Raw genomic sequence first — 27,026 nt, 5'->3', positions numbered from 1 at the left:
CAAGGCCTATTTGTCTTCCTAGTGATTTGTACAGACCTGAGAGGAGGTGGTCATTTATAACCCCCTCCAAAGCACAGGACATATCAGTCCTGAGAGTGTTTCTAATTCTATGAACATTTTTCTCCAGTGCAATGTACTGGTTCAGTGTCGGTGCAAGAGCAATTGTAATGCAGATCGAGTCTATCGCACTCCCTCTGAAAACTGGCATCTCAATCTCTGTGCAAGCCTGATCAACTTCACCCGATTGATGGGACCCTCCTGCGCAACAATCCATTACTGAACACCTGTCATTTTCCACATTGATTCTCATCACAGTGGCAATGAATTTTTTCTATTGCCTTCAATGCCTCTCCTAGAAAAACTGCACTGTTTCCTGCAAAAGATGTTCAGTGAGTTTAAGTGGTATTGAAAGACCTGCCAAATTTTCACTATAGGGAAACTAGTTCTACACCTTTCCAGTCTACTGGTATTACATTTACACAGACACTTCATTGTCTCCAGATTTTATTTTCTCTCTCCCTTCTGACTATAGATTCAGAACCTGAACTGGGAAAGTCACTACCTTCATCTTCTTCAAGCTCTAACATTTCCACAGGGGTACTACAGAAACATCTAGATCTAAATTTTGTTACTCCTCATTCCTCTTTTGAGGCAGAGAAATACTGCACAAGAACTCCATCTGACTTTTCTCCCTCAGCAAAGACTGAGTCCCTTTATGAGGATATCTCCTGCATTTAAATTTGTACAGCTTATGGTTTTAAAAGTGCCATTTCCGATATGACAAGAAATGGAACCACATTCTGATGCCTTTAGCCTCCTAAAGTATCTAGAAGTTCTTAAGACCATGGTGGTGGTGGTCCCTTGCCATGACCTCCTCCAAAATCAAAGTGGTTAATTCCTCTTTCAATTTATTTTTATTTTATTTATTTGACTTTTATATCCTTCTGTTTCCAAAGTTCAGAGTGGCTTATAACACACACACATAACCATAGTCCAGACCAAATAATCACATAACTTTAAAAACCAGAATAAAAATACATAAAGATATACAATAAAATAGTCATATATAATCAATGTCTAAAAGATTTGTTAAACGTAGGGTCCAATCAGGACTTGATTTCATGGGTGAATCTCTTCATAAAGGCGTTTAATAAATAAATCCCAATAAATAAATTAAACTCTTTCTCTATCCTCTGTAGTAATCAAGGTCTCTATGAAAAGGCAAAAAAAGTGCAGGGAATACTCCTAAAATACCTCTCCTGGTAAAGATCTGTGCCTCTTGGATCATTTGGGTAAGGTGATGCTTTTAGCCAGCACTGCTGCTCATGAACTTCATCTGCTACAGTATATTCATATCATCTTCCAAAAGGTGCTGACTTTCTTCTCTAGTCTATCACCTCAAGCAGAGCAGCAGCTTGCCAGCATCTTAACAGAGGCTGGTGAACATGAACATGTAATCGATCTTATATAAATGGGGTACAGTGTCTGTAATGCAACTTACAGACTCAGCTTCTGCCGTAGTAATGAGAGATGCCTTGTGTGGTTAAATTCCTCAGTCTTACCTGAAGATATTCAGACCAAATTGACGGATGCTAGTTGGAGATAAAATATAGGAGATTGTGTGTATCATAAAGGAAAGGTAATTATTAATGTAAAAGAGCTGACTTCTTGTTTTAACAAGTATGATGTCCTGTTTTTGCTAAGCTGTGTCAAAAGGATAGAACTTGGTCAAAGCAGGCCATACCTACTTAAACAAAGCAGCCTTCTTTTTAATTCAAACCCCCTTGTAGCAAACAGTGCTTTCTCAAAATATGTACCCTGTTCTACTCTAGGGGATCAGATTTATGTTCTGTGCCAGTGAAAGCAGATTACCATGGGTTCTTGGTCTTTCTCAAGTTATCTTAAACTATTTATAGCATCTCTATTGTCTCATGCTTCAAGTTGATGGACAACTAGTATCAGCAGTGACTCATTTCTGGATTCATAAGGGGGTAGCTTCATCTCATATGGGACCTTAACGTCATCCTTACATCCCTTTTGAAGGTGCTTTATGAGCCAATTAACTCTATGTTAAGTATCTCCTATAGAAGTGCTCTTTCTAATTGGTGAGTGCCTCGGCTAGAAGAATACATGAGCTTCAAACTTTAGTTACCTGTTAACTTTACATTCATTTTCATCATAACAAAGTAGTTTTCTGAACTCAACCCAAGATTTTGATGAAAGTGGTTTAAGCCTTTCCACATAAACAAGGAAATAGTACTTCCTACTTTCTATCCAACTCTCCTTGTTACCTCTAAAGAAAAGAATCAATCAGAAAATGTATTCAGCTGTTTGTCTCCTTTGACCTCAACAGAACTGGCATTCCAGTAGAGAAAAGGCCATTAACAAATTGGCTGGCATCATGCATCTATTTCTATTATGAACAAGGTAGTGCTCCTCTCATTTCTGAAGTGAAGTCTCATCACATAAGAGCTACTGTAGCTCTTCTCAAGTCTACTTCATTAGATGCTATTTATTTGTAAAGCATCTATGTGGTCCTCACGTCATTGTATTATTGCTTGGTTCAGTTTACAATAAAAGACAGTTATGTTTGAACTGTGCTAGCCAGGTGTTCGCCTATATCTTAACTCACACCTTTCTAATATTCTAGTTGCTGATAGGATACTACATAAATAGAGGTGTGTCAAGAAAATGAATAAAAGAACCATCCACTGTTGTGCTGGTCGACGGAAACAGCATTGTCGCTCACCTGTAATGTTTTTTGTGTACACAGCAGAACTGATCGGGCATGCAATTCTTCCCACCTTTTCAAGAGTTGCATTTATTCTTGAGCTATCTCAAGTTCCCATCTCAGGAGCTGAGGAGACTACTGTGCGTGAGAAGAGCCATACATGCTCGAAACCTTTACACTAAATTCTGAGCTGTGGGAGAACTGTTCTGTCTGCGATGTATGGTGATATCAACCACTAGTGTGGCTGATTTATCCTGCTGTCTAAGGAAAACATCAGATTCAAGTGAGCAACAATGCTTTCTTTGAAGGTACAACTGCCTGCTCAAACTATGTATGTGAGCATAAGTATGTGTTCCTCTTAAATCTTGGAGAATGGTTGCAGGCTTCACTGATGTTTGTTGGCTGCCAAAAGGTTGATACCATGGCATGATTTAAATTCCTTAAAAAAAAAAAAAAGTAAAGTATGGACCACCAGTTAGAAATCTGGCAATCCAAGGAGAAAGGGATCAGTAGGATCTAAAGAAATCCTGGAAAATGTTTGCTGCAGGCATTTGGAATTTAAGTAGTTGGAGATGTTTACTGTCTATTATACAAGCTGAGACTTTAGATGGATTATAGTCTATTTTCTTGCTGCTGTCCAGTGATGTCTTTGAATCTCATTTGCTGCCAATGTGTTCTAGACCTGGTCTGCTTCCTTGCCTGTTTGGTGGACTTCTGTCTGCTTCCTCCTTGCTCTGTAGTGCTATCTCTGACACCGTATGTTTTATCTGTTTGGTTTTGTGTATTTATTTTCCCTCACCTAGCAGGTGGTGGTTTCTCTTCCTAACTGCGGCCCTGATTTCTAATGACAAACTGCCTTAGAAATGGAGGAAAATGGCTGCTGGTGATTGGGTGCATCGCATGTTACTATTCTCCTGTTAAATGTGTAGGATAACTAGATAAGTGGGATAAATATGTTTAAATAAATGCCCCCAGGAGCAGCCCTTGCTCAACTTTCACAGTTGTATCTGGCCGCCAGTTTTGTTCCATGTATATCTTAGGGAATGTGTGCCAAGCATAGCTCTTGAGAAAGAACTCAGGTTGTGCTTTTGAGCTTTCCCTCTCTCTTTTTTTCTCTGCAGGCAGCAGTCAGGTGACAACTGGCTTCAGTAATACTACTAGCAAAGATCCAGGCAGCTACCCTAGTGGCATATCAGACTTTGGCAGTGTCTTCAGCCCAGGGAACAGCAGGTACTGTACTGCTTTGTTGTAATACAGAAACAGGAGGGACTCCACGGACCTCCTGTTCTCTCCACCTTTAACTCTGAGATGAGAATAGGTTTATGTGAGCTTCATTTTTCTCCCATTTACTGTAAAACAGGAAGTCACACGGCCTTGTATTCTTTTTTTACCACAGTATTGCAAACCCACCTGTTTGATCATTGTTAAAAGGATGGACTTTAGAAAACAATTAGTAAATAAAGTCCAGCATCTTCCCTTCCATTGACCTTCAAGGGGGGTATATTTTTTTCAATGTATATTCTGTCTGGACAGCAGATTAATATACCCCCTTCTTTTTCAACAGTGTCTTTGGGACAGTGGGTCAGGTGACAAGTTTGCCTGCTGCTAGCACAGGAACGTCCTATGGAGGTATTGTCTTCTTAAAAGAGAACTATTGAAAGTCTCAATAAGCAAGTTACTATCATTGGGAAATCAATATAATAGGATTAATATCAAACTGCTTAGTAAATGAGTGATGTGGTGACCTGGAGGGGCATAATCGAACGGCAGCAGCCATCTACATGGCCGGCGCCACAAAGAGCAGTCCCGAACCGTATTATCGAAAAAGATGGCCGGCCGTCTTTCGTTTCGATAATACGGTTGGGGTCGGCCAAATGTCAGAGATGGCCGGGTTTGAGATGGCCGGCATCGGTTTTCGCAGATAATGGAAACTAATGCCGGCGATCTCAAACCCGGCCAAATCCAAGGCATTTGGTTGTGGGAGGAGCCAGCATTTGTAGTGCACTGGTCCCCTTGACATGCCAGGGCACCTGAGGGGGCACTGCAGTGGACTTCAAAAATATCTCCCTTACCTTGGGTGCTGAGCCCCCAAATCCCCCCCCCCCTCCAACACCCACTCCCCGCAACTGTACACCACTACCATAGCCCTTAGGGATGAAGGGGGGCACCTACATGTGGGTACAGTGGGTTTTGGAGGGCTTAACATTTACCACCACAAGTGTAACAGGTAGGGGAGGGATGGGCCTGGGTCCACCTGCCTGAAGTGCATTGCACCCACTAAATATTGCTCCAGGGACCTGCATACAGCTATCAGGGAGCTGGGTATGACATTTGAGGCTGGCATAAAAGCTGGCAAAAAAAAATATATATATATATATATATATATTTTTATGGGTGGGAGGGGGTTGGTGACCACTGTGGGAGTAAGGGGAGGTCATCCCTGTTTCCCTCCGGTGGTCATTTGGGGCACCTTTTTGAAGGCTGGTCCTGAAAAAAAAGGGACAAAGTGAAGCCGGCGAAATGCTCGTCAGGGCCGGCTTTCTTTTTTCCATTATCGGGCGAAGCCAGCCATCTCATGAGCACGCCCCTGTCCCGCCTTCACTACCCTACCAACACGCCCCCTTGAAGTTTGGCCGGCTCCGTGACGCAAAGTAGTTGGCGCCAGCCAAAATCGGCTTTTGATTATACCGATTTGGCCGGGATCGAGATATCGCTGACCATCTCCCAATTTGTGTCAGAAGATGGCCGGCGATCTCCTTCGAAAATAAGCTGGCTGGTGTCACTTCCAGTAAGTGTAATGAGAGAGAAAGTCAAGCACACTGTCATTAATCCTATAAGGTTGGGAGTTCATATAAGTGAGGCTTATTTACGATCAGAAACCTGCTTTCTGCTCAGGCTGCAATCCTGCATAGATCTGTGATATGTTCAGAGTGGACAAATCATATAGTCTAATTTAGGTTTTTTTCCTCTCTCTCTCCCTCCTTTTCTCAGCATTTACCAATCCGTTTGCTGCTGCCACAGTCTCTCAACAGTCTCTACCTTCCACAAACCCTTTTCAGACCAATGGCACTGTACCAGGTGGGTTCCAAGGGCACCAGCAACCTGGAGAAGCCATCTTTTAACCCCCCCCCCCTTCTTATGTAAAACCAAACTGCATTTAAGAGCAAGCTGGCTTTGATCTGCTGAATTCCAGCCGTTCTCTTCCAGTGGGCACTTGGCACAGACACATTCCTTGCATGTTCAGGTTCCCATTGTAAGTTCATGTAAACAGGAATGCTGAAATTGTGGCTTGAAAATAGCATTTTAAAATAAGACTGAAGGTGCTGGGTTGGGTGCAGTGCTATATGTGCTCAGCTCTACCTCCCCTCCCTCCAGGTTTCAGCTATGGAACGAGCAATGTGCCAGGTTTTGCTGCAGTCACCGGAGGTTTTCACCATACTTTGCAGCAGCAGCCACAACAGGTCTTTGCTCAGCAGTCTGCCTTCAGCCAGCAGCATAATGGTGAGGAGTCACTGCAGGAGGAAGCAAGGCAGCACACAGTGTTTAAACAGCTAAGAAAATCAAGCAAGAGCATATTTTCATAATAGTGTGGAAAAACAAGCATTGGGGGCATATGCTTGAAGGGGTGGGGACAGGTCTTAGATGTGTGCTTGGAAGGGGGTGAGATGTTACATCTGCAGGATTAGAGTGGGTGTCGGATATATATGTATATGTGTGTATATATATAAATCTTCCTTTACCTGAATACCTAATCCACTCTGTCTCCTCTATCTTAACTATGTATTTCTCTTTTCCGGAACTGGTACCCCACATTGAGCCTGCAAATAGGTGGGAAAATGTGGGTTACAAATACTACAAATAAATATATGTGCTGTGGTGAGTGAGAAAAGATTTAATGGACAAGGCTATATGGAATGAGTGTTGGAGATATGTGCTTGGTGGATGAGACTGGTATATTTTAGAGAAATGTAAAGCGGTGCATGGGATTTGCATATATATATATGGGGGGGTTAGGAGCTGGTGGATGGATTTATTTCTATTGGAGTGATCATTGGGGGAATCTTGGGCCATTACTTCCAGTATAAATAGCATGCATGATAGTCATTGCCCCCACCCCCAGGCCGTAATGCCACAGCTATTAATCTGTGTATCTTTTTTTTTTTTTTTTTTTAATCTGAAAAGAAATGAACAAAATGAGAATACTATTATGGTTCTATATAGGTTCCTGGTATGTCCACACATTGATTACTGTATACAGTTCTGGTTACCGCATGTCAAAAAGGATAACTAGAAAAAGTTCAGAAAGGGCAACAAAAATGGTAGATGGGATGGTATATCTTCATGAGGGAAACACAGCTTAGGGCTTTTCAGCTTGGAGAAAAGATGACTGAGAGGGCTAATGAGTAGTTTTTAAAATTGAATGAGGTTCAGCATTTAAATAGGGAATGATTGTTTTAACCTGTCAAACAGTACAAAAACAAGAGGACACTTCATGAAACTAATGATGACCAGCAGATGGAAAACAAAACAAATCAGAGAAATTTATTCTTAAACACAGCATGTAATCAAGCTGTGGAATCTGTTGCTGGAGGATGTGATCAAGGTAACATTTGAAAAAGGATTGGACGAGCTCCTGGAGGAAAGGTCCATAAAAATTATTAGACAATGGTAAACAAGAGAGAACAGGTAATCTGCAGATACCGTGCAGGAAAAAAGCAGATCACACTTTAAGAGAGTAAAATCATTTATTCTCACATTTCATCGTCCACTGAGCTGTGTTAGGGGTCACTGTTAATACAATAAAATCAACTTATAAAAGCACAATTTATCTAAACAGACATAAATAGTGATATGTATCTTACATATCGATTTTCCTTTTTTAATAATACCAGTGGAGATAAGTCCCTTTAACAAGGATCAAGTTGCAGAAGCTACAAACAAAATTATTTCAATCTGTAATAATGATCATAACAAACATACCTGATTTGGAAGGATAAGCACCTCACCCAGTCAGCTTGATGACCAGATAGTATGTAGTACAAAGCATCAGGGTCTGATTACCCTGTTAGTAATCAGGCTTAAATGTACCGAGATGTGTGAGCTTCACAATTACAAAAGCAAAAAAAAAATTTTAATATTAAAACCAATTCAATAGCACATGACTTAAATGAAGGTGTGTATATAAAAATGAAAGTAAAACGAGTGATCAAATTTGTTTGTAAAAACAGGAAGTAATCAAGGTCACGAGCCCCAATTTTTAAAAATATTTAAAATTAATAAATCCAAATCATTCATACACTATTGCCCATCTTTACTCAATTAGTAGGAATCAAAATTGCATCAAAATATGTAAGAACACTAGTGTTATGCTTTTATTTTTCTTTTTTTTTTTTATAACACACTGTGCTGTTTCTCTTCCCCTTTATTTCCATCAGGTACCAGCTTTAGCAGTGGTTTCCCAGTAGATAAGCCGCCGCAGAGACCCCTGGGGCAAGCAGTGGGCGTTTCCACCAATCCTTTTATGGTAAGTACTAGCCCTCTTAACTTCAGAGCATGATAAGAAGCAAGTGTCTTGCAGGAGCCATCAGCAAAGTCTGGAGAGCGCCTGGGAGTGACCAGAGCCCATAAATCACTCCAGGCATTTTCCTGTTGTCAGTGTTGTAAAGAACATTTACTGATGATGTCCTCCAGATAGAGGCACAGTTGAGCAGTCACTCACCTATGCCCATGAAACCTTTGAAGGTTCCTGAGCCATGTGCATGGATTCTGGCAATGCAGATGTCACTCCCTTTCCAGCTCAGTCTAGTCTTTCTAGTTGGCAAACACCTGTTGATTTGCTCTTCCTCAAAAAAAAAAAAAAAAAAAAGGCAGTGGGGGTCCTAAGGGCAGGACAAAATACTCATTTGGTTCCCGCTAATGGCAACTGCCTCCTTAAAATGACTGGTGTGAGGCTGCCTCTACGGGTCACGACAGCCTTTTTAGGGAAATAGCCGCCATTGGCAGCAGTCAAGTGAGCATCTCTCCTGCCCTTAGGACCCTACTGTACCACCAGGATTCTTCAAGGTAGGGGGGTTGGGAGGGAGGGGAGTAGATGGCTGCACTTTAGGCCAAGACCTGGAAGTTAACTGGTAACTGGCTGATATTCAGGGAGCCACGAAGAATCCTTTGGATACACACATGCCATTGAACTCGCACACTTGACCTCACAGGAGGAAGAGACTTCAGTATCACCCCTCTGAGGAGAACCTGAAAACTACTACTATCCCAGATCCCTACAAAAGATCTCCAGAGCCCTCCCACTGACCTTATCTAAGGCTCTAAGGCCCCAAAAAGGGGTTTGATTCTATTATGCAATCCATGAACAGAATTAGGAAGTCAAAATTTGGCAGACACCTGTCTCCATGGAAGCTATGCCCAAATACCTGAACCTCAAATAAAAAGTATTCTCTGTACCAGGACCTGAGTGATCACAACTTCCTCACCAGTCAGTAGTGACAGAGACAGCTATGCAAGACCATCAAATCTTAGGCTGTGTCCACTAGTCTAAGATCAAAGGATCCTTGATGTGATTAGAAGGAAAGTATTTTAAACTGCAGTGCTCAGTTTTAATATTTCAGCCCATCAACTACAAATGATGCATTACCACCACTGTTTGATCCAGTAGATCTGGCTTATGGAATCCCTTCCCACGGTATCTTGTGTTCTCTGCAACATAGCAGTGCAGCTTCCACTTTACTTACCCACTCCATCTGTTAGTCATATAATACTCTTAAGTGTAGAAGCAGCCACAATTGGGACACAGAAAACAGAGTGCCTGTATGCATCCAGTCTCTGTGAGAACCTATACGATCACCTGATGTATGTATCTTGCATGGGAAATGACATGTTTGGCAAAGAGGCCAAGGGTACAGTAACAAAAACGAAGGGCTATCACTGTGCAAGAATTGCCCACCTTTAAGAACCAGCAGCCTTTCTATAGATGAATTTCAACTGCAGTGCCTCCAGTAGTACTTCTCTCACAGGTACTTACAGCCATGGGCTGAAGTGACAAGAGAGAAAGTACCAACCTGTTCAAGCCTCCTCTACCCTCCAGGACAGCATAGCCTCCGTACCAGTAACCATCCCGGATGGCCTGGTAGGAGGGAAGCTGCATGTTTTCCAAGCAAGGTGGCCCCTTACAACCTCAGATTGGAGGGTTCTGAAACTTAGACAGCTACAGCCTTCAGTTGGAAAGCACTCCTCCAAATTGCCCAATGAGAGCATCAAAATTAGCTCTCAACATCAGGAATTGCTTACAGAAGAATTCTGTTCCTTCTTGCAGGCCAATGTGATCAAACCTGTTCCACCAGAGGAAAGAAGGAAGGGATTTTATTCTAAGTACTTCCTGCTGACAAAAGATGGGGGCTATAATCCCATCCTAGACCTAAGGGCCCTGAACAAATATCTGGCCAAATAAAAAAAAAGTTCAGGATTGTTTTCCTGGGCATCCTTCTTTCCATGATTCAGAAAGGAGATTGGCTTATGCTTTCTGGACTTAAAGGATGTCTATACCAATCTAGCCATAGGACTTCAGTGGGTGGCGGTAAGGGCTCCCTGTCGCATGGCGGTAAGAGTTCTGTTACCGCATGGTCATGTGTGCCCTGGAGTCTTTTTACCCGCTGCGGTAAAAAGGACCCTGGTGCATGGAAAAAAAAGTCCTCCACTGCCAGCGCAGGGCCCCTTTTCCCCACAGCTTGGTAAAAGGGCCCCTTTGTTCTTTATAATAGTCTCTACCATTTTGCCCGGCACAGAAGTTGGGCTCACCGGTCTATAATTTCCTGGATCACCTCTGGACTCGGCGTTCCATTGGCCACCCTCCAATCTTCCAGTTCCATGCTTGATTTTTAAAGATAAATTACATATTACTAACAGTAGTTCTGCAAGATCATTTTTCAATTATATCAGTACTTTGGGATGAATACCTTCTGGTCCAGGCGATTTGTTACTCTTCAATTTGTCAAATTATGCCATTACATCCTCTAGGTTTATAGGGATTTCATTCAGTTTCTCTGACTCATCAGCTTTGAAATACCATTTCTGGCACCAGTATCTCTCCCTGATCTTCAGTGAAGATTAAAGCAAAGAATGCATTTAATCTCTCTGCTATGTCTTTGTCTTCCCTGAGTGTCCCTTTTACCCCTCGGTCATCTAGCGGTCCAACTGATTCTTTTGCCTGCTTCCTGCTTTTAATATACCTAAAAAGATTGTTACGATGTGTTTTTGCCTCCAGTGCAATTTTTTTTTTTTTTTTTTTCTAAAGTCCCTCTTTGCCTTCCTTATCAGCGCTTTGCATTTGACTTGCCATTCCTTATTCTGTTGCTTATTATTTTCAGTCGGGTTCTTCCATTTTCTGAAGGATTTTCTTTTAACTCTAATAGCTTCCTTCACCTCACTTTTTAACCATGCCGGCTGTCATTTGGTCTTCCTACTTCCTTTTTTAATACATAGAATATATTTGGCCTGGTCATCCAGTAGTGTTTTTGAGCAGCATCCACGCCTGATGTAAATTTTTGATCTTCGCAGCTGCTCCTGTAAGGTTTTTTTTTTTTTTTTTCACCGTTCTCATTTTATCATAGCCTCCTTTTTGAAAGTTAAATGCTAATGTCCAACTCAGTAGGACCACTTTAACTCGAAGCAGATCGTCCGCGGTGGACACTGCGCACACGGCCGGCTTCAGGCTACTACTCAAAGGACACTAGCCTTCCTGGGGAACAAGAGTACATGGGCCGAAGGTATCCTCACTCCCAATATGCCTGAATCTCCACTCTCAATGGTGACAGCAGGAGATAAACCACTGTATTTCGAAAGAAGCTTCTGGGCAAAGGTGTTAATTTGGGGTTGTGTGGCCATTGGGTTGAAAAAGCAGCTGGATAAGCTGGTGCTTTACCCCATCTTTTTGGCGCCATCGTAGGAAGAGGAAATGCAGTCTGCCTCACAATGCTGTGCTCAGACCAACACTACCATCTTGATTCCATCCCCCCCCCCCCCCCCCCCATTTCTTTTCCTTCTCTCTGACATCATTTGATAACTTTCACACTTAATCACCCTCCCTCTCAGTCTCATCTAGTCTCCACCAACATATTTAGGAGTCTTCAGGCCATTGACCCTTGCATTCTCTCCTCCACTGTTTCACCTTTCTTCTCATCCGGTATGTTATTCAAGTCTGTGTCTTCCTATAATACAATTCTGTCCTCTGCTCTATACACTTTCACTCTTCCCATTCTCCCTTCTTTAAGGTGTATGGACCCCATCTTTGGTTAATCTCCAGAATCTGCTGTGTTCCTGTGCCCACTCTGCTGAGCTCCTTTGATTAAAACTGCATGCCCATACTGACCATACATTTCAAATTGTTGCTGACCTCCTTCCAGTCTACTCTTCCACATGCCAAATAAGCCTACTATATTCACTTGACAAACTCTCTTGGCTCCAACTCTCGCCATCTCTTGCCATAATAAACTCTCTCCTGAAAGTGTCTCTGCCTTCAAACTCCACCCCCCCACCCCCCCACCTTTCACTTTCTCCTCATACTATTGCTAAGTACTTCCATGACAAGGTTCACAAGATTAACCTTAATTTCTATAGCATCCATCTAGACTGGCACAGATGGGTTATACACTCCTTCCAGCAGATGGAGACTGAGAACTACCGAGTTTCAGGTAATCCTATAAGTGGGCTGTACAGTCCTTTGAAAATCAGTCTGTTCTCAGTCTCAGCAGATGGTAGCAGTGGTAATCCTGTGCAGTCCTAGCTTGATTTTCCCTGGTGGTGGTGGTTTTTTTCTTTTTCCTTGGGGGGGGGGGGGGGGGTAATATTTAATATTTAAAAAGAAATCAGAAGAGGAGAAAAGAAAATTCCTCTGTATATTCCTTTCTGGTGCTGGACAGGTGTTTTCTGATACCCTGGGAGTGACACATCCAGGTGGCCGGGTCCCTCCCCCCTATTCCCCCTCCTTGAATCTTCCCCCTTTGGGGGTTTCTTTGTGTTTGGTGCCTCTGCTTTCCTCCTCTGCCTAGTGGCAGACAGGCAGCCTTGAAAGCCTGTCTGCCTGTAGGGCTATAAGCCTTTCTGGTAACTTTTATTGTTTAATAAAAAACAACAACAAGTAATCTGCTCTTCGCAGCACCACTGGGTCTCCTGTTTGTAGCTTATCAGCTCGAGGTCTTGGGGTTGTTTTCCAGGTTGGGTTCCCTGGGCTTCTTGGGCACTGCATAAGGCATGATGAGTTTCCAGCACCTCAAGTGCTACACTCTGTCAGTGCAGGAGTATTGATTTGGAGGGTCACTTTGTTGGCTGGGATACCGCAGGAGTAGGGATCCCAGTGCCAGAAACTGTGCAGCATCCGGGCTCTTCTTGTGGGGACTAGGCTTTGTGTGAGGGATCTGAGGAGCAGTTAATGGCGGTAGCTCCAGTTTTGGCGGGGACCACAGCCATCTTGCAAGCCGTGTCAGTCTCTGAACAACTGCCGCAATTAGAGCCTGTGCCTTCGTCCTGTTCTTTGCAGGGTGCCCCTTTGCTCCCTAATCCTTTGGGAGTGGATTTTCTCCCAGATTTTGTGCTGGTTACGTTTAGGGCCTTCTGTCTGTGTAAAGCTGGTAGTCAGATGATGCAGCCACGAGGGCATTACAGGAAGAGGCCCTTACCCTTTTCAAAAGGCAACGGGTGACGAGGTCGGAGGATGATCTCTTGGAGTGTGACTCTCCACAGTCAGAAGAGGATCAAGACTGGGCAGAGAATAACTATCTGAACTCAGAGCAGGCTATCAGGGACGATGCTTGAATGGAAGACTTGCCACCAGGTGAGGACTCCTCAGAAATCTATATTTTTCATCAGGAGGCGCTGCAGGAGCTCATATCTCAGGTTTCTTCAGTGTTGAAATTTGAAGATGCCCCTAAGGAGGCTCCACAGATGGTGGATCCTCTTTTAAAGAGCATCAACAAGTCTTCCAGGTCTTTCCCCATGCATCAGGACATTCGGGATGTAATACAGACCCAATGGAACTCTCCAGATGCTCCTTTCCAGCTTATAGCAGACCAGGATAGGGAGCCCTTGCATCCTTCTATGGTAGATGCAGTAGCCTCCACAGTGACTAAGAAAAATTACATTCTGGTAGATGGTGGCACAGCACTGAAGGATCCTCAGGACTGTTAAATGGAAGCTTTTTTGAAGCAGAGTTTTGATGTAGCGGATGTTGTGGTGCAAGCAGCTGTTTGTGGAGGTTTGGCTCCTAGGGCCTGTTTTCTCTGGGCAGAGCAGATTTCGAAGTCGGATGATTGCTCTCTTGTGAATCAGGAGGTTGTCAAACCTAAAATAGGTTCCTCTTTCCTGGCAGTTATCCTTTATGATCTCAGTACTTCGGCTAAGTCTGTGGCACTCAGTGTGGCAACCAGGTGTTCATTGTGGTTAAGGGGATAGTCGGTGGATGCAGCTTCTAAGTCAAAGCTTAGCAAGCTTCCTTTTCGAGACCACCTCTTTCTTAGGGAGGAGTTGGATAACAGAGACCAAGGTTCCATGTCTTCCAGAGGACAAGCCTAGATAGATTGGCAGAAGTTCCTCTGGGAGATGTAGGTTTCAAGAGGCCCATAGGCATAAGCCCAGTAGAGGAAGTGGTCCTCAGTGTAGTCTGTACTTTCAGAGGGCACAGTCCTTTTGGTGGGGGGTGGGGGAAGCTGTCAAGGAGGCCGGGATACTGATCTCCTATCATCCACTCCTTGATGGGCTTCCCAGTGAAGGTGAAGGAATCCAGCCTCCGAGCTTGGTGAGTGCAAGGTTGCAAGATTTCTATCAGAGGTGAGTTCTCGAGGTCATTCAAGAGGGGTACACCCTAGAGTTCCAGAAGGCAAAAGTAGAGACTAATAGACGATTCACCACTGGAGACGTGAGTCCAACAGTCTTTATTATATCAGAGATAACGACCCAACACAGCCTGTGTCGGGTCGTTATCTCTGATATAATAAAGACTGTTGGACTCACGTCTCCAGTGGTGAATCGTCTATTAGTCTCTACTTTTGCCTTCTGTGACACCCTAGAGTTCGCCTGCCCCTTATTGGATGCCTTCCTGGAGTTCCCCTGTCCAGCCCGGTGGAAAGTGAGAGCCATCTTGGGATACTCTTTGAAGGCTGGTCAATCTGCAAGTTGTGGTTCTGGTCCCGAGTGAGAAGAGAGGCCAGGGTCATTATTCCATTACTTTGTGGTCCCCAAGAAAGAGGGGTCTTTCTGACCCATACTGGATGTGAAAGGGATGAATTGGGCTTATCGAATGTCCTCTTTCCGCACAGAAACCTTGCATTCGATCATCTTGGCGGGTCAGCTGGAAAATTTCTCATCCCTGGATTTGACAGAGGCCTATCTGCACATTCTGATTCAAAACGCTCATCAGAGATTCCTTGCTTCGTTGTTTTGGGGCGGCATTATGAGTTCTGTGCGCTCCCTTTTGGTCTAGTGACTGCTCCTTTTACCTTTTCCAAGGTAATGGTGGTAATGACAGTAATGGCAGCATTCCTTTGTAAGGAAGGCATCTTAGTTCATCCTTATCTCGATGATTGGCTCATTTGGGCGAAGTTGTTCCAGGAGTGTGTCTGGAGAGTTACTTCCAGAGTTGTGCAGGTGCTTAAGTCATTGGACTTGAGTAGTCAATCTGGTCAGAGTCATCTGAAGCCATCCCAGTATCTAGGGGTGCATTTACATACCGGGATGGGCAAGGTTTTCCTGCTTTCAGCCAGAATTCAGAAGTTGCAGGCACAGGTTTGTTCTCTTCTCTGTTCTTGAGCTCCTTGGTCCAAGGATTATTTACAAGTTCTGGGCTCTGTTAGAGAATGCCAGACAAGGCTTAGGTTGACAAAGAGTGTTTCATCAACATCTGAAACTGAACTTTTTATCTTTCTCCCCTAAACCCACCCCAGTCAAAAAAAAATATATTTATAAAATGAAATATAAACAATTCATCATCTCGAAGCTATATTAATTTCCACTGAGACAATCTAAATACCTCCAGACAGATGACTTACAGTTGGTCTTAGTCCATACTCTGATCAGTTTTGAAAACTTGACTCTTAACCCACAAAGAAACTCTTATTCATAGGAATTCATCTGGATATGAATCAGACCACAACTTTCCTTCTGCAAGACAGATTCCAGAAGCTAATATGCTGTGTTGAAAACATTTAGCAGTCCCCATGGGTCTCAGCCAGTACCTACTTACAGATGTTAGGCCACATGGCTGCAGTGCTTGTGGTTTCCTTTGCATGACTCAAAATGAGTTGTCAACTATTACCAGTTCAAAGCATTGAATTTAGGCACTTTTCACTGAGCACCTTTTCTCACAATATTTTATTATTTATATTAAATGTTCTTTATAATCTGACAGTGTGTAATTTTGGATGTCTTTTCATAACATGGATATTGTCTTCTGTTTTTGTTTTGAGTTATTTAAAGAAGGCATAGTTTAAATACTGATATGGTCCCATTTTGTAATAGTTTTTTTTTTTTGTTTTGTTTTTTACTCAAAATGAAAAAAAAAACAGTGGGACATCAAGTTCTAATGGAATCAGTGACTCTGATCTCTCAGTTCCAAACTTCAGTTGCTACCTCTCTTCAGACAATGCTGAACTGTTGGATGTTTGTAATGCATCTGCCAAAAGTTATCTCCTTTTTTTTCAGCAAGGCATTTGTGTGCCCTGACAAGTGCTTCCAACACTAGTCAAGGAGCTCACCTCACTTCTTGGCTCACTTAGAGTGGCTGGTGAAAATCAAAAGGATGCTATGTATCATTCTTCAAGAATTGAGATCAATATTTTATGCTCTTGTTTTCCCATCTGCTCCACAATCAATTGGTAATGATCCAGATAGGCAGTCAAGTAGCTGTTGTACCTCAATACACATGGGGGGTTCTGGTTCCTTATGTCTTTATTGGGCATTCAGAATCACATTGACAAGCTCAACAGAATTCTTCAGCCCCTCATATGTTCACGATATCTTCAAATAATTTGGAATGCTTTTTTCAGAATTGGGGTGCTTCTCAAATAGACCTGATTACCAGCAGCAAAAAAAACCACAAAGCTATACCTTAGTGGTTTTACATCCATCTCCAGATGATCTAGCAAGGGATGCACTAGACATGAACTAGATTTGACCTCTCCTCTATGCCTGTTCACTCATCCCTCTCGTATTAAAAATCCTACAGTTTCAAGCAAAGTCCAGCACAGTGATGCTCACTATGCTATACTGACTTCATCAGAACTGATTTTCTCCTCTCAAAAGTCTTTCAGTTCTCCATGTCGGCTTCAGATTTTTCCAGCATTGATTACACAGAACAGAGAGGTCCCCTTCTGCATCTTCAAATCCTTGGCTCTAACAGCATGAAAGTTCAGCAATCTTGCCTCACCAATGTATTACATTTCTTTGAAGGGGTGAACAAACATGTGGATAAAGGCGAGCCGGTTGATAGTGTGACTGGATTTTCAAAAGGCATTTGACAAAGTACGTTATGAAAGACTCCAGAAGAAATTGGAGAGTCATGGGATAGGAGGTAGTGTCCTATTGTGGATTAAAAACTGGTTAAAGGATAGAAAATAGAGAGTAGGGTTAACTGGTCAGTATTCTCAATGGAGAAGGGTAGATAGTGGGGTTCCCCAGGGGTCTGTGCTGGGACTGCTGCTTTTTAACATATTTATAAATGATTTAGAGATGGGAGTAACTAGTGAGGTAATTAAATTTGCTGATGATACAAAGTTATTCAAAGTTTTTAAATCGTGAGAGGAATGTGAAAAATTACAAGAGGACCTTATGAGACTGGGAGATTGGGCATCTAAATGATGACGTTTAATGTGAGCAAGTGCAAACTGATGCATGTGGGAAAGAGGAACCCGAATTATAGCTACGTAATGCAAGGATCCACATTAGGAGTCACGGACCAAGAAAGGGATCTTGGTGTCATTGTTGATGAAACGCTGCGGCATCTAAGAAAGCAAATAGAATGTTAGGTATTATTAGGAAAGGAATGGAAAACAAAAATGAGGACGTTATATACCTTTGTATCGGTCCATGGTGCGACCACATCTCGAATATTGTGTTCAATTCTGGTCGCCGCATCTCAAAAAAGATATAGTGGAATTTGAAAAGGTACAGAGAAGAGTGACGAAAATGATAAAGGGGATGGGACGACTTCCCTATGAGGAAAGGCTGAAGTGTCTAGGGCTCTTCAGCTTGGAGAAGAGATGGCTGAGAGGAGATATGATAGAGGTCTATAAAATAATGAGTGGAGTAGAACAGGTAGACGTGAATCGTTTGTTTACTCTTTCTAAAAATACTAGGACTAGGGGGCATGCGATGAAGCTACAATGTAGTAAATTTAATATGAATCTGAGAAAATGTTTCTTCATTCAATGTGTAATTAAACTCTGGAATTCATTTTCCAGAGAATGTGGTAAAGGCGGTTAGCTTAGCGGGGTTTAAAAAGGGTCTGGGCGGCTTCCTAAAGGAAAAGTACATAGATCATTATTAAATTGACTTGGGAAAATCCACTGCTTATTTCTGGGATAAGCATCATAAAATGTATTGAGCTTTTCTGGGATCTTGCCAGGTATTTGTGACCTGGATTGGCCACTGTTGGAAACAGGATACTGGGTTTGATGGACCTTTGGTCTGTCCCAGTGTGGCAATACTTATGTTTAGTAGCCTCTTTAGGCCTTCTGATTCACATTCAGGTCTATATGCTGTTACCAATGAAAACCTTCTGCAAGATGTTCATATACCTTCAAATGAAAAAGGTTTCTATTTGGTGCCTGGCAAGCGGACGAGACCCCTCCAATTGCCATACTGTAATATTTGTATTTTATCTTTATTGCATAGGACTGCAAACTTCCTATGTCAGAGTTAATCTTGGTTCACTTTCAGTCTGTCATATCTTTGTAGATGAGACTTAAGCTTCTCATTATCTCTCTTTCAAGATTCATACAAGGATTTCTTCATATCAGACCCCCAATTGAAATATGCCATGAAACTGCTTTTTGAGGCCATGGAGTAATTCTTTTTGACAAATCTTACCAGAAAGGTTCTCTTTCTTTTAGTAGCAGTTATCTTGGCAAAACAATCGGTGAACTCCAAGCCTTAGTACAATACTCTGCAGTTATCCTAAATTCCTACCAAAGGTGGTCACACTCTTTCATCTCAATGAAGAAATCATATTAGCTACATCTTATCCTAAACCAAAAAGTCTTTACACACACTGAAGTGTAAACAAGCTCTCACTGTCTGGAAAGAACAGAATCCATCAGAAAACATACAGAAGTATTTGTTTCCTTTGATCCCAACCAAATTGCCATTCCAGTCACAAAACAAACCTTAGTTAATAGAGTAGCTGCCTGCAAAGCAAACACCTGTTCCTCACTTTTTACTTTCTGACTTAACATTACTGTCTAAACCAGTCAACAATCACTAGCAATTGTTGCCAACTGTACTTCTCACAAAGGACACACTGTAGAGCAGAGATTGTCAACCTTTTTCCATCTCACAGCACACTGACAAGGTGCTAAAATTGTCAAGGCATACCATGATTTTTTTTAAAGGATATATATCCTTTCCACCCTCTTCTCGCCCTGCCCTACCCCCTTGAGTTGTTCCCCATCCATACACACTTAAAAAAAAACCCCACATTAGTCTATAATATTATTTGGTAAATTTAAGAGCTCCTAAGAAGTGAGAAAAAAAAGGAAGAAAAATCCAGCAGTCAATTGCAGGAGAAAAAGACTTCAACAACAGCTTTGATTGGCACTTCACTTACCCTGACCCAGAAAAGAAAAACAATTTTTGGATGTCACCAACATTGGTACTCTCCGCATATGTGAAAACTAAGCATGTTCAGAGTACTGGCATCAGTAGCTCAGGAAGCAGCTGCTGTTACGGTTGTGAGCCCTGGTGTGTTGGGCCCGCGCTCAGTCGGGCAGCCGAACAACCCCGAGGCTTCACCTAGGAGCGACCACCGTTCCCCGAGGTTGAGCCTCCAGGTGCAGGTGGGCACCAGGACTTCTGGATCCAGACCGGGGTCAGACGGCAGCGAGGGGTCTAGTTCTAGCAGGGTCGGGTCAGGTGAGGAGGGAAACCAGCAGAGGTCAGAGCAGGCGATCAGAACAGGATAATCAAGGTCCGCTAAGGAGATCAGGTCCAGCAGGAGGTAATCGGTTCCACAGCAGAGGTCAGGTCAGGCAGCAAGCAAAAGGTAATTGGTTCCACAGCAGAGGTCAGGCAGCAAGCAAGAGGTAATCGGGTCCAATGCAGAGGTCAGGCAGCAAGCAAGAGGTAGTTGGGTCCAAGGCAGAGGTCAGGTCAGGCAGCAGGCAGAGCGTATTCGGGTCCAATGCAGAGGTCAGGTCAGGCAGCAAGCAAGAGGTAGTCGGGTCCAAAGCAGAGGTCAGGTCAGGCAGCAGGCAAGAGGTAGTCGGGTCCAAGGCAGAGGTCAGATCAGGTCAGTCAGCAAGCAATAGACAGTCACACAGGAGCACGGTCCAATCTACCAAAGTAGAAGCCGAAGCAAAGAAGTGGAATGAAGTTGCTCTTTAAATAGGCCTCACCATCAGGGGAAGCCGAATCAGCTGGCCTGAAGAGCTCATAGCCTCCACCTTCAGGGAAAATCGAATCAGCTGGCCAAGAGGACCTTCTATTGGCTGCCAGCCAACGGAGGAGAGACCGGACCAATCCTGAAGAGCGGGAGGCGGGGCCACCCAAAGGGGCCGGAGGTGGGGCAAAGAAACTCGACCTGCCGCGTGGGACAGGCAGAGGAGTTCCCGGAGCACCAGAAGCGCCAAGATGGCCGACGCTCTGTATCCCCGGAGCCTTGAGAGTCGAACGGAGGAGCATTGCGGCAGGCAGGGGAATCCCTGGAGCGCCGGGCCTGCCAAGATGGCCGGCGCTCCATGTCAGAGGAGCCTCACCGAGGTGAGGGACGTGACACTGCTGACTGCCAAACTGTGCTTGGGAGCTTCTGGGCGCCTTCAGGGACATCTTCAGCTGACGTGGCTTGAAGATCTCTACCAGCCACCACAGCCAATGAGAATCCCACGGCACACCTGCAGACCATCCACAGCACACCAATATGCATGGCACACTGGTTGGAAATCGCTGCTCTAGAGAGAGGAGTAGCCCTGAGCTTAGAAGTCACCCACTTGTGTGATTGATTTAATCCTGTTGTCTATGGAAGACACCTGTTACCCTTAAGCAACTTAGTTTTTCCTTTATTTTAGTTTTTATTCTTTATTTTTCCATCATTGAATTTAAGTTGGTGGAGGCCCTTCTTGGCATGGAGAATAATCCAGACTTTTTAGTCCAAGTATCAAGGTGACTTACAAATAGACCAATTCCCCTGAAGAAGCCTTATGATGAAACGGGAAGCCCATTGGGATTGATCAAGTGTTTTGGGAAAAATTTTAAGAAAAAGTAAAAGGTGAGAGACGCTGTCAGGTCAGTGCAGGGGGCCTGATGCGGAGGAGGGCGGGAGTGGCGGCGGGGATGGGGGGGGAGGGTGGAGGTTGGTGCACGCGATGTTCGTTTCCAGGCGGCAGCGTCCAACAGTGACTCCGACTCCGTTTCCCTCTCTGTTCCGCCCTCTGACGTCATCACGTCTTGAAGCGAGGGCGGGACAGAGAGGGAAGTCTCTACTGCGCATTTGCAGGTGCGTCGGTCACTTGCCGTTTATATGTTTGATTGTATAATAGAATCTAGGTGCTGCATTCCGTATTTTGGGGGTTCAAGTTGATAGTCTGTTGTCAATGGAACATCAGGACAATATATTAGCAAAAGATCTTTCTTCTAATGAAAAAATTACACTCCATTAGGAAATACTGTGATTTATCCAGGTTTATTTTAATAGTGCAGGCCATGTTGTTATCTCAGATTATAGCATTAGTGTTTATAGGGGCTGTTCTAAGATAATGTGTAAGAAGTTACAAATTATTAAAAAAACAGCATTCAGGCTTATCTTTGCTACCAAAAAATGTGATAGGGTGTCTCCTTTTATGTCCAGCTGTACTGTTTCTGATTGAGGCCTGGCTAAATTTCAAAGTTTGTATGATTGTTTTTTAAAAATACTTTATGGCATGGTCCCTGCGTAATTGGCTGGCATTATTTCACTATCACATTGAAAACAATGCTGCAGATTACTAAGTTGGACGAAATTAAATTTTCCTACTGTAAAAGGTATTAAATCCCAGAAACATGCTAATTCCTTAGTGAGGGCAGGGCCATAGAATGAATTCTTTGCTTCTGTCTTTATGGAAGAAGATGTAAGAGATCTGCCTGTACTGGAAATGGTTTTCAAGGGTGATGATGCGGAGGAACTGAAAGAAATCTCAGTGAACCTGGTAGATGTACTGAGGCAAATTGACAAATTAAAGGGTAGTAAATCACCTGAACCAGATAGAATACATCCAAGGGTACTCAAAGAACTCAAGTGTGAAATTGCTGATCTGCTGTTAGTAATATGTAACGTCATTAAAATCATCCGTACTACCTGAAGATTGGAGGGTGGCCAACGCGGCACCGATTTTCAAAAAGGGTTCTAGGAGTGATCTAGGAAATTATAGACCGGTAAGCCTGACGTTGGTGTCGGGTAGAATAGTGGAAACTATATTATAAAGAATAAAATTACAGAACATGTAGACAAACATGGTTTAAGGGGATAGAGTCAGCATGGGTTCAGCAGAGGGAAGTCTTGCCTCGCCAATTTGCTTCATTTCTTTGAAGGCGTAAATAAACATGTGGATAAAGGTGAGGCTTTTGATAAAGTTCCTTATGAGAGACTCCTGAGAAAAGAGAAAATTAAAGAATCCTGGGATAGGAGGCAAGGTTCTGGTTTGGATTAGGAATTGGTTATTGGACAGAAAACAGAGGGTGGGGTTAAATGGTCATTTCTCTTAATGGAGAAGAGTAGAGTGCTGCAGGGATATGTACTGAGACCGGTGCTGTTTAAATGATATGGAAATTTAGAACGACGAGTGAGGTAATTAAATTTGCAGATGACACAAAACTAGGAAATTGGAAGACTGGGCAGCCAAATGGCAGATGAAATTTAATGTGGACAAATGGAAGGTGATGCACATCGGAAAGAATAATCTGAATCATAGTTACCTGATACTAGGGTCCATGATCCAGGCTGCCATGTTCTGTGTGAACAAGCAGGGGAGTATGGGATCCTACCCCTTGTGTCGGGAAGCAGTGGGAATGTGACAGTGTTCCCTTCTTCACGGAATGGTCCTCTGAGTCACATACTTACCAAGAAAGGACAGTTGCCTAGTGGACAAATTGAGCAGGGTTTTGCAACCGCACAATTGGTCTCTCAACATGGGCATAGCCTACAAGATCTTCTAAGAGTGGGGCAATCCCTTGGTGGATCTTTTTGCCATTCATCTCAACAAAAAGTCCCCCAGATCAGTTCCAGGCTCAAGTCACACGGCAGACTAGTGTCAGATGCCTTTCTCCTACACTGGGGGAAGGAACGTCTTTATGCATATCCTCCAATACCTCTCATAGTGAAGACAGCATAAACTTGAGCAAGACCGGGAAACTGTAATCCTAATTGTGCCTTACTGTCTGAGGTAGATCTGTTTTTCTCTTCTTCTGGAGTTGTCCTCCAAAGATCCATGGAGATTGGAATATTTTCCGACTTTGTCTTCTACGTCCCAACGTTCACAGCTTGGATGTTGAGAGCATAGAATTTGAATCCTTATATTTGCTGGAGGGAGTCTCCAGCATATTACTGGCTTCCAGAAAAGAGTGTACTAAGAGGTGTTACTCATTTAAGTGGAGAAGGTTGCTGTATCGTGTGGGGGCAAGACTTTGGATCCCCTTACCTGCCCTACACAAAAACTGCTTGAATACTTTGATAAAAACAGTGGGTTTTAAGCCTGTAAACTGTATTATTTCTTGACGTGTATTTTTCTAGTTTGGCCAGCAGGTGGTGCATGTTTGTTTAAAGCTGTTACAGAAAAATGACTGGGGTTTTTTTGGGTTTTTTTTTCTTTAGTCTAACACAGATAGGAAGTAAGATGCAGTATACTTTTGAAAACTTGTTGTTCTGGGCTCTGATTGGCCCAGGAGTTCGATCTAGGATGTACTGGCATTTTCTCCAGTCTTAGCCAGGCAGAAGAGATAGAAGGTTCTCTTTGCTGAGGCCCTGTGAACCGTTATATTTGATAACCTATGAGCAGCTATATGTCCTGATCTCCCCAGGTACTATTTAGATAGTAAACAAATGTTGAAATAGTTTTATAATTGATCCATATTTAGTTATCTGTTACTGTTTGTTGATTACACCTTTTCTGTTCATTGTTCTAATTTTTCATGACAATAAACATTTTTAGTTTATTGCCTCTGCTTGTCTGGACTGACTAAGAATCCTGGTGGTTTGTGTGTTGGGTCTGTGAGTACTTTCTAGGAATTGTGGGACCACTGGGATTGCGGCCCTAGAAATCACTGGGAACACCTTGAGAGCGGGAGACTTACCCAGAGGCAGTTGAGTCGGTGGGAGGAGGTTGCTAGTGTAGAGCACAAGTGGCAGGGGCAGGTGGACCTGAGCTGTGCTGGGGATAGACCCTCTAAGTGGCCATGGGGTAACCCCAGGTGAGTGGCTAGGCATTTCGTGACAAATACCTCCTGCACCTTTCTGAGTCTAGTTTGAAAACCAACTCTGTAAGGGTTCATCTAAGTGCAATTAGTACTTGTCACCGTATAGGAGGTAAATCCATCTCTGTACAGCCTCTAGTTGTTCACTTCATGCGACGTTTGTTATTAACAAAGCCCCCTGTCAAACCTCCAGTTGTCATGGGATCTCAACATTTTGTCCTCACCCAGCTGATGAAAGCTCCTTTTGAGCCGCCTGATTCCTCTCATGTGAAGTATTTGACCTGGAAAGTTGTGTTTTTGGTGGCAGTCACGTCAGTGAGCTTCAGGCCCTAGTAGGTGATCCACCTTACACTAAGTTTCACCACAATAGAGTAACTCCTCACACACCCTAAATTCCTTCCTAAGGCAGTGTCGGAGTTCCATCTTAATCAGTCAATCATCCTACCAACATTTTCCCCACATGCCCATCCTGGTGAGAGTGTACTGTATACTTTGGATTGCAGCTGAGTTGTAGCCTTCTATTTGGAGCAGGTTAAAGCCCATAGACAGTTTTACCCAGATTTTTGTTTCTTTTGACTCAAACGAGATGAGGTGGCCATTGGCAAACACACAATTTCTAATTGGCTAAAACATTGCATCTCCTTTACTTATTCCCAGGTTGTGCTTACTCTGGCGGGTCATGTCAAGGCTCATAAAGTGAAGAGCCCACTTGAGGTCGGCCTCCATAGAGGAGATTTGCAAAGCTTGCTACTTGGTCATCTGTTCACATCTCATTATTGCCTTCAGCAGGATACTTGAGACATTACAGCCGAAAAATTTGTTCGATGTATAGAATCCAACTCCACCCTCCTAGTCCCCATTTTCTTTAGTTCCAGGCTGCACCTTCACTAATAGTATGTAAATAGTTTCAAGTTAATTGACTTTCAGGCCTGGATGTTTTGAGTCCCTATTATCCTAGCATTTTTGTTTGCAGTGAACCTGGTAGCTAGGGATTCCCAGCTGTGAGAATAACAATAGGCCTGCTTGTCCTTGAAGAAAGCAAAGTTACTCACTTGTAGCAGGTTTTCTCAGAGGACAGCAGTCCAAGTATTCCCAAATACCCCTCCCGCCTCCCCTTGGAGTTGTATTCTTTAGCTTTTATAAAATGACTGAGGAACCCGCATTTGTGCGTTGGCTGGGAAGACACCAGTGCATGCATATTGAGATGCTACTAGAAAGTTCTAAGTTAATCTTGCTAGTCAGCATCCACACCGGGTTCCACTGGATGACATCACCCAGCTGTGAACATACTTAGCCTGCTGCCCTTGGAGAACACCTGCTACAGGTGAGTAACTTTGCTGTACAGAATTCTGAATCAGTGGGAAGGATTCTTCAGTTTACTAGAAACAAATCATTTTAGGATTAGGACAAATTTATCTTTGGATTGTCCTTCAGTAAAGGGAATGGTTTCCAAGGTATGTTGGGAATGGTCATTTGGTTTTCAGGCAAGTAAGATCTGGAATAGAATCCCAACTGAAATTCAAGCTTTGACTTCTTATACCCTATTTCACAAGGCGCTTAAAGACCTATTTCTTTAATAGACAGGTATCCTGATTGATAATGTAATCTTTCAGTATTTTTAAAGTTATTGTTTTAGTTATAAGGTGATTTGTAATTCTTCCACTTAGGAAACTTCTTATTTCTGTGCACCATTTGGTTTAAATGTGGATTATAATTCCCCAAATAGAATAATTCCCCAGAGACTGCATGGGTCTTTGCCTGTGGTATATCTCTCTTGTATGCTGAGGTGCAATAAATGGGATCTTTAAATTTATTTCTAATTAACAAGGGACAAGAGCAATTTCATGTTTAAGCTCTTTCAGGATTCTGGGACAAATACCATACAATCCTGGCAATTTGGTGCTTTTTGTCAATTGAATCTATTACATATTCTAGGCTTAGTGATGTGCATTAATTCCTCTAAGTCATCAAAATCAAAGAAGGTTTCTGGGATGGGTATGAGCTTTAACATCCTCCTTGATAAAGATCGAGGGAAAGAAAGAATTTAGGTTTTCTGCTATTTATCATCACCGAACACTTGTTTTACAATTTGGCCATCTATCAGTGTATCCAACTCTCTCTTAGGCTTTTGGTTTTAGATATACTTGTAATTGAAAAAAATTTAATTTTGATTTGCTGCTACAATAAGCTTCTTTTCAAAGCCTCTGTTTGAATGCTTTATTCCTTTTTTGCATCTAACTTGTCAGTGCTTGTCTCTCTTCTTCATTAGGTCTGCTTTCCATTTTTTTGAAAAATGCTCTTTTCACTTTCACCACTTCTTCCCCTTCACCATTAAACCATGTTGGTCATTGTTTGACCTTCCTCTGACTAGTTTGATGCATAAATATATTTTTTTATCTGGCTTCTAAATTAGCTTTTTAAACTAGCATCCATATCTCATGCAAATATTTGACCCTGTCAGTTGCTTGTTTCAGGTTTTTTTTTTTTAACCAATTTTCTCTGTTTCCTTTTTAAAATTAAGTGCCAGAGCAGCAGACTTTTTTAAGTATCTTGGTTCCGGTGATGACAAATTTTGATCACATTGTAATCTGTGTAGCCTGGCGGCATGCTATCATTACCTCTTGTATCAGAACCCGCTTATCGGTAA

General features: G+C 42.9%; 1 protein-coding gene across 2 annotated transcripts in view; it reads left to right on the top strand.

The window, feature by feature from the left end:
* AGFG2 (ArfGAP with FG repeats 2) overlaps window positions 1-27,026 on the top strand; it is a 103,786-nt gene that overhangs the window by 65,282 nt on the left and 11,478 nt on the right. For both annotated transcript variants that reach the window (XM_030187295.1, XM_030187294.1), the window contains 5 exons: window positions 3,853-3,961; window positions 4,296-4,360; window positions 5,723-5,809; window positions 6,107-6,232; window positions 8,167-8,255. In XM_030187295.1, coding sequence (XP_030043155.1) covers window positions 3,853-3,961; window positions 4,296-4,360; window positions 5,723-5,809; window positions 6,107-6,232; window positions 8,167-8,255 — 476 coding nt within the window. The remainder of the gene's footprint in view (window positions 1-3,852; window positions 3,962-4,295; window positions 4,361-5,722; window positions 5,810-6,106; window positions 6,233-8,166; window positions 8,256-27,026) is intronic.

The sequence above is a fragment of the Microcaecilia unicolor genome, chromosome 14 (genome assembly GCF_901765095.1).
Source record: "Microcaecilia unicolor chromosome 14, aMicUni1.1, whole genome shotgun sequence".
NCBI lineage: Eukaryota > Metazoa > Chordata > Amphibia > Gymnophiona > Siphonopidae > Microcaecilia > Microcaecilia unicolor.
Note: the sequence above shows the minus strand (reverse complement) of the source record. Positions and strands in the feature narration are given on the sequence as shown.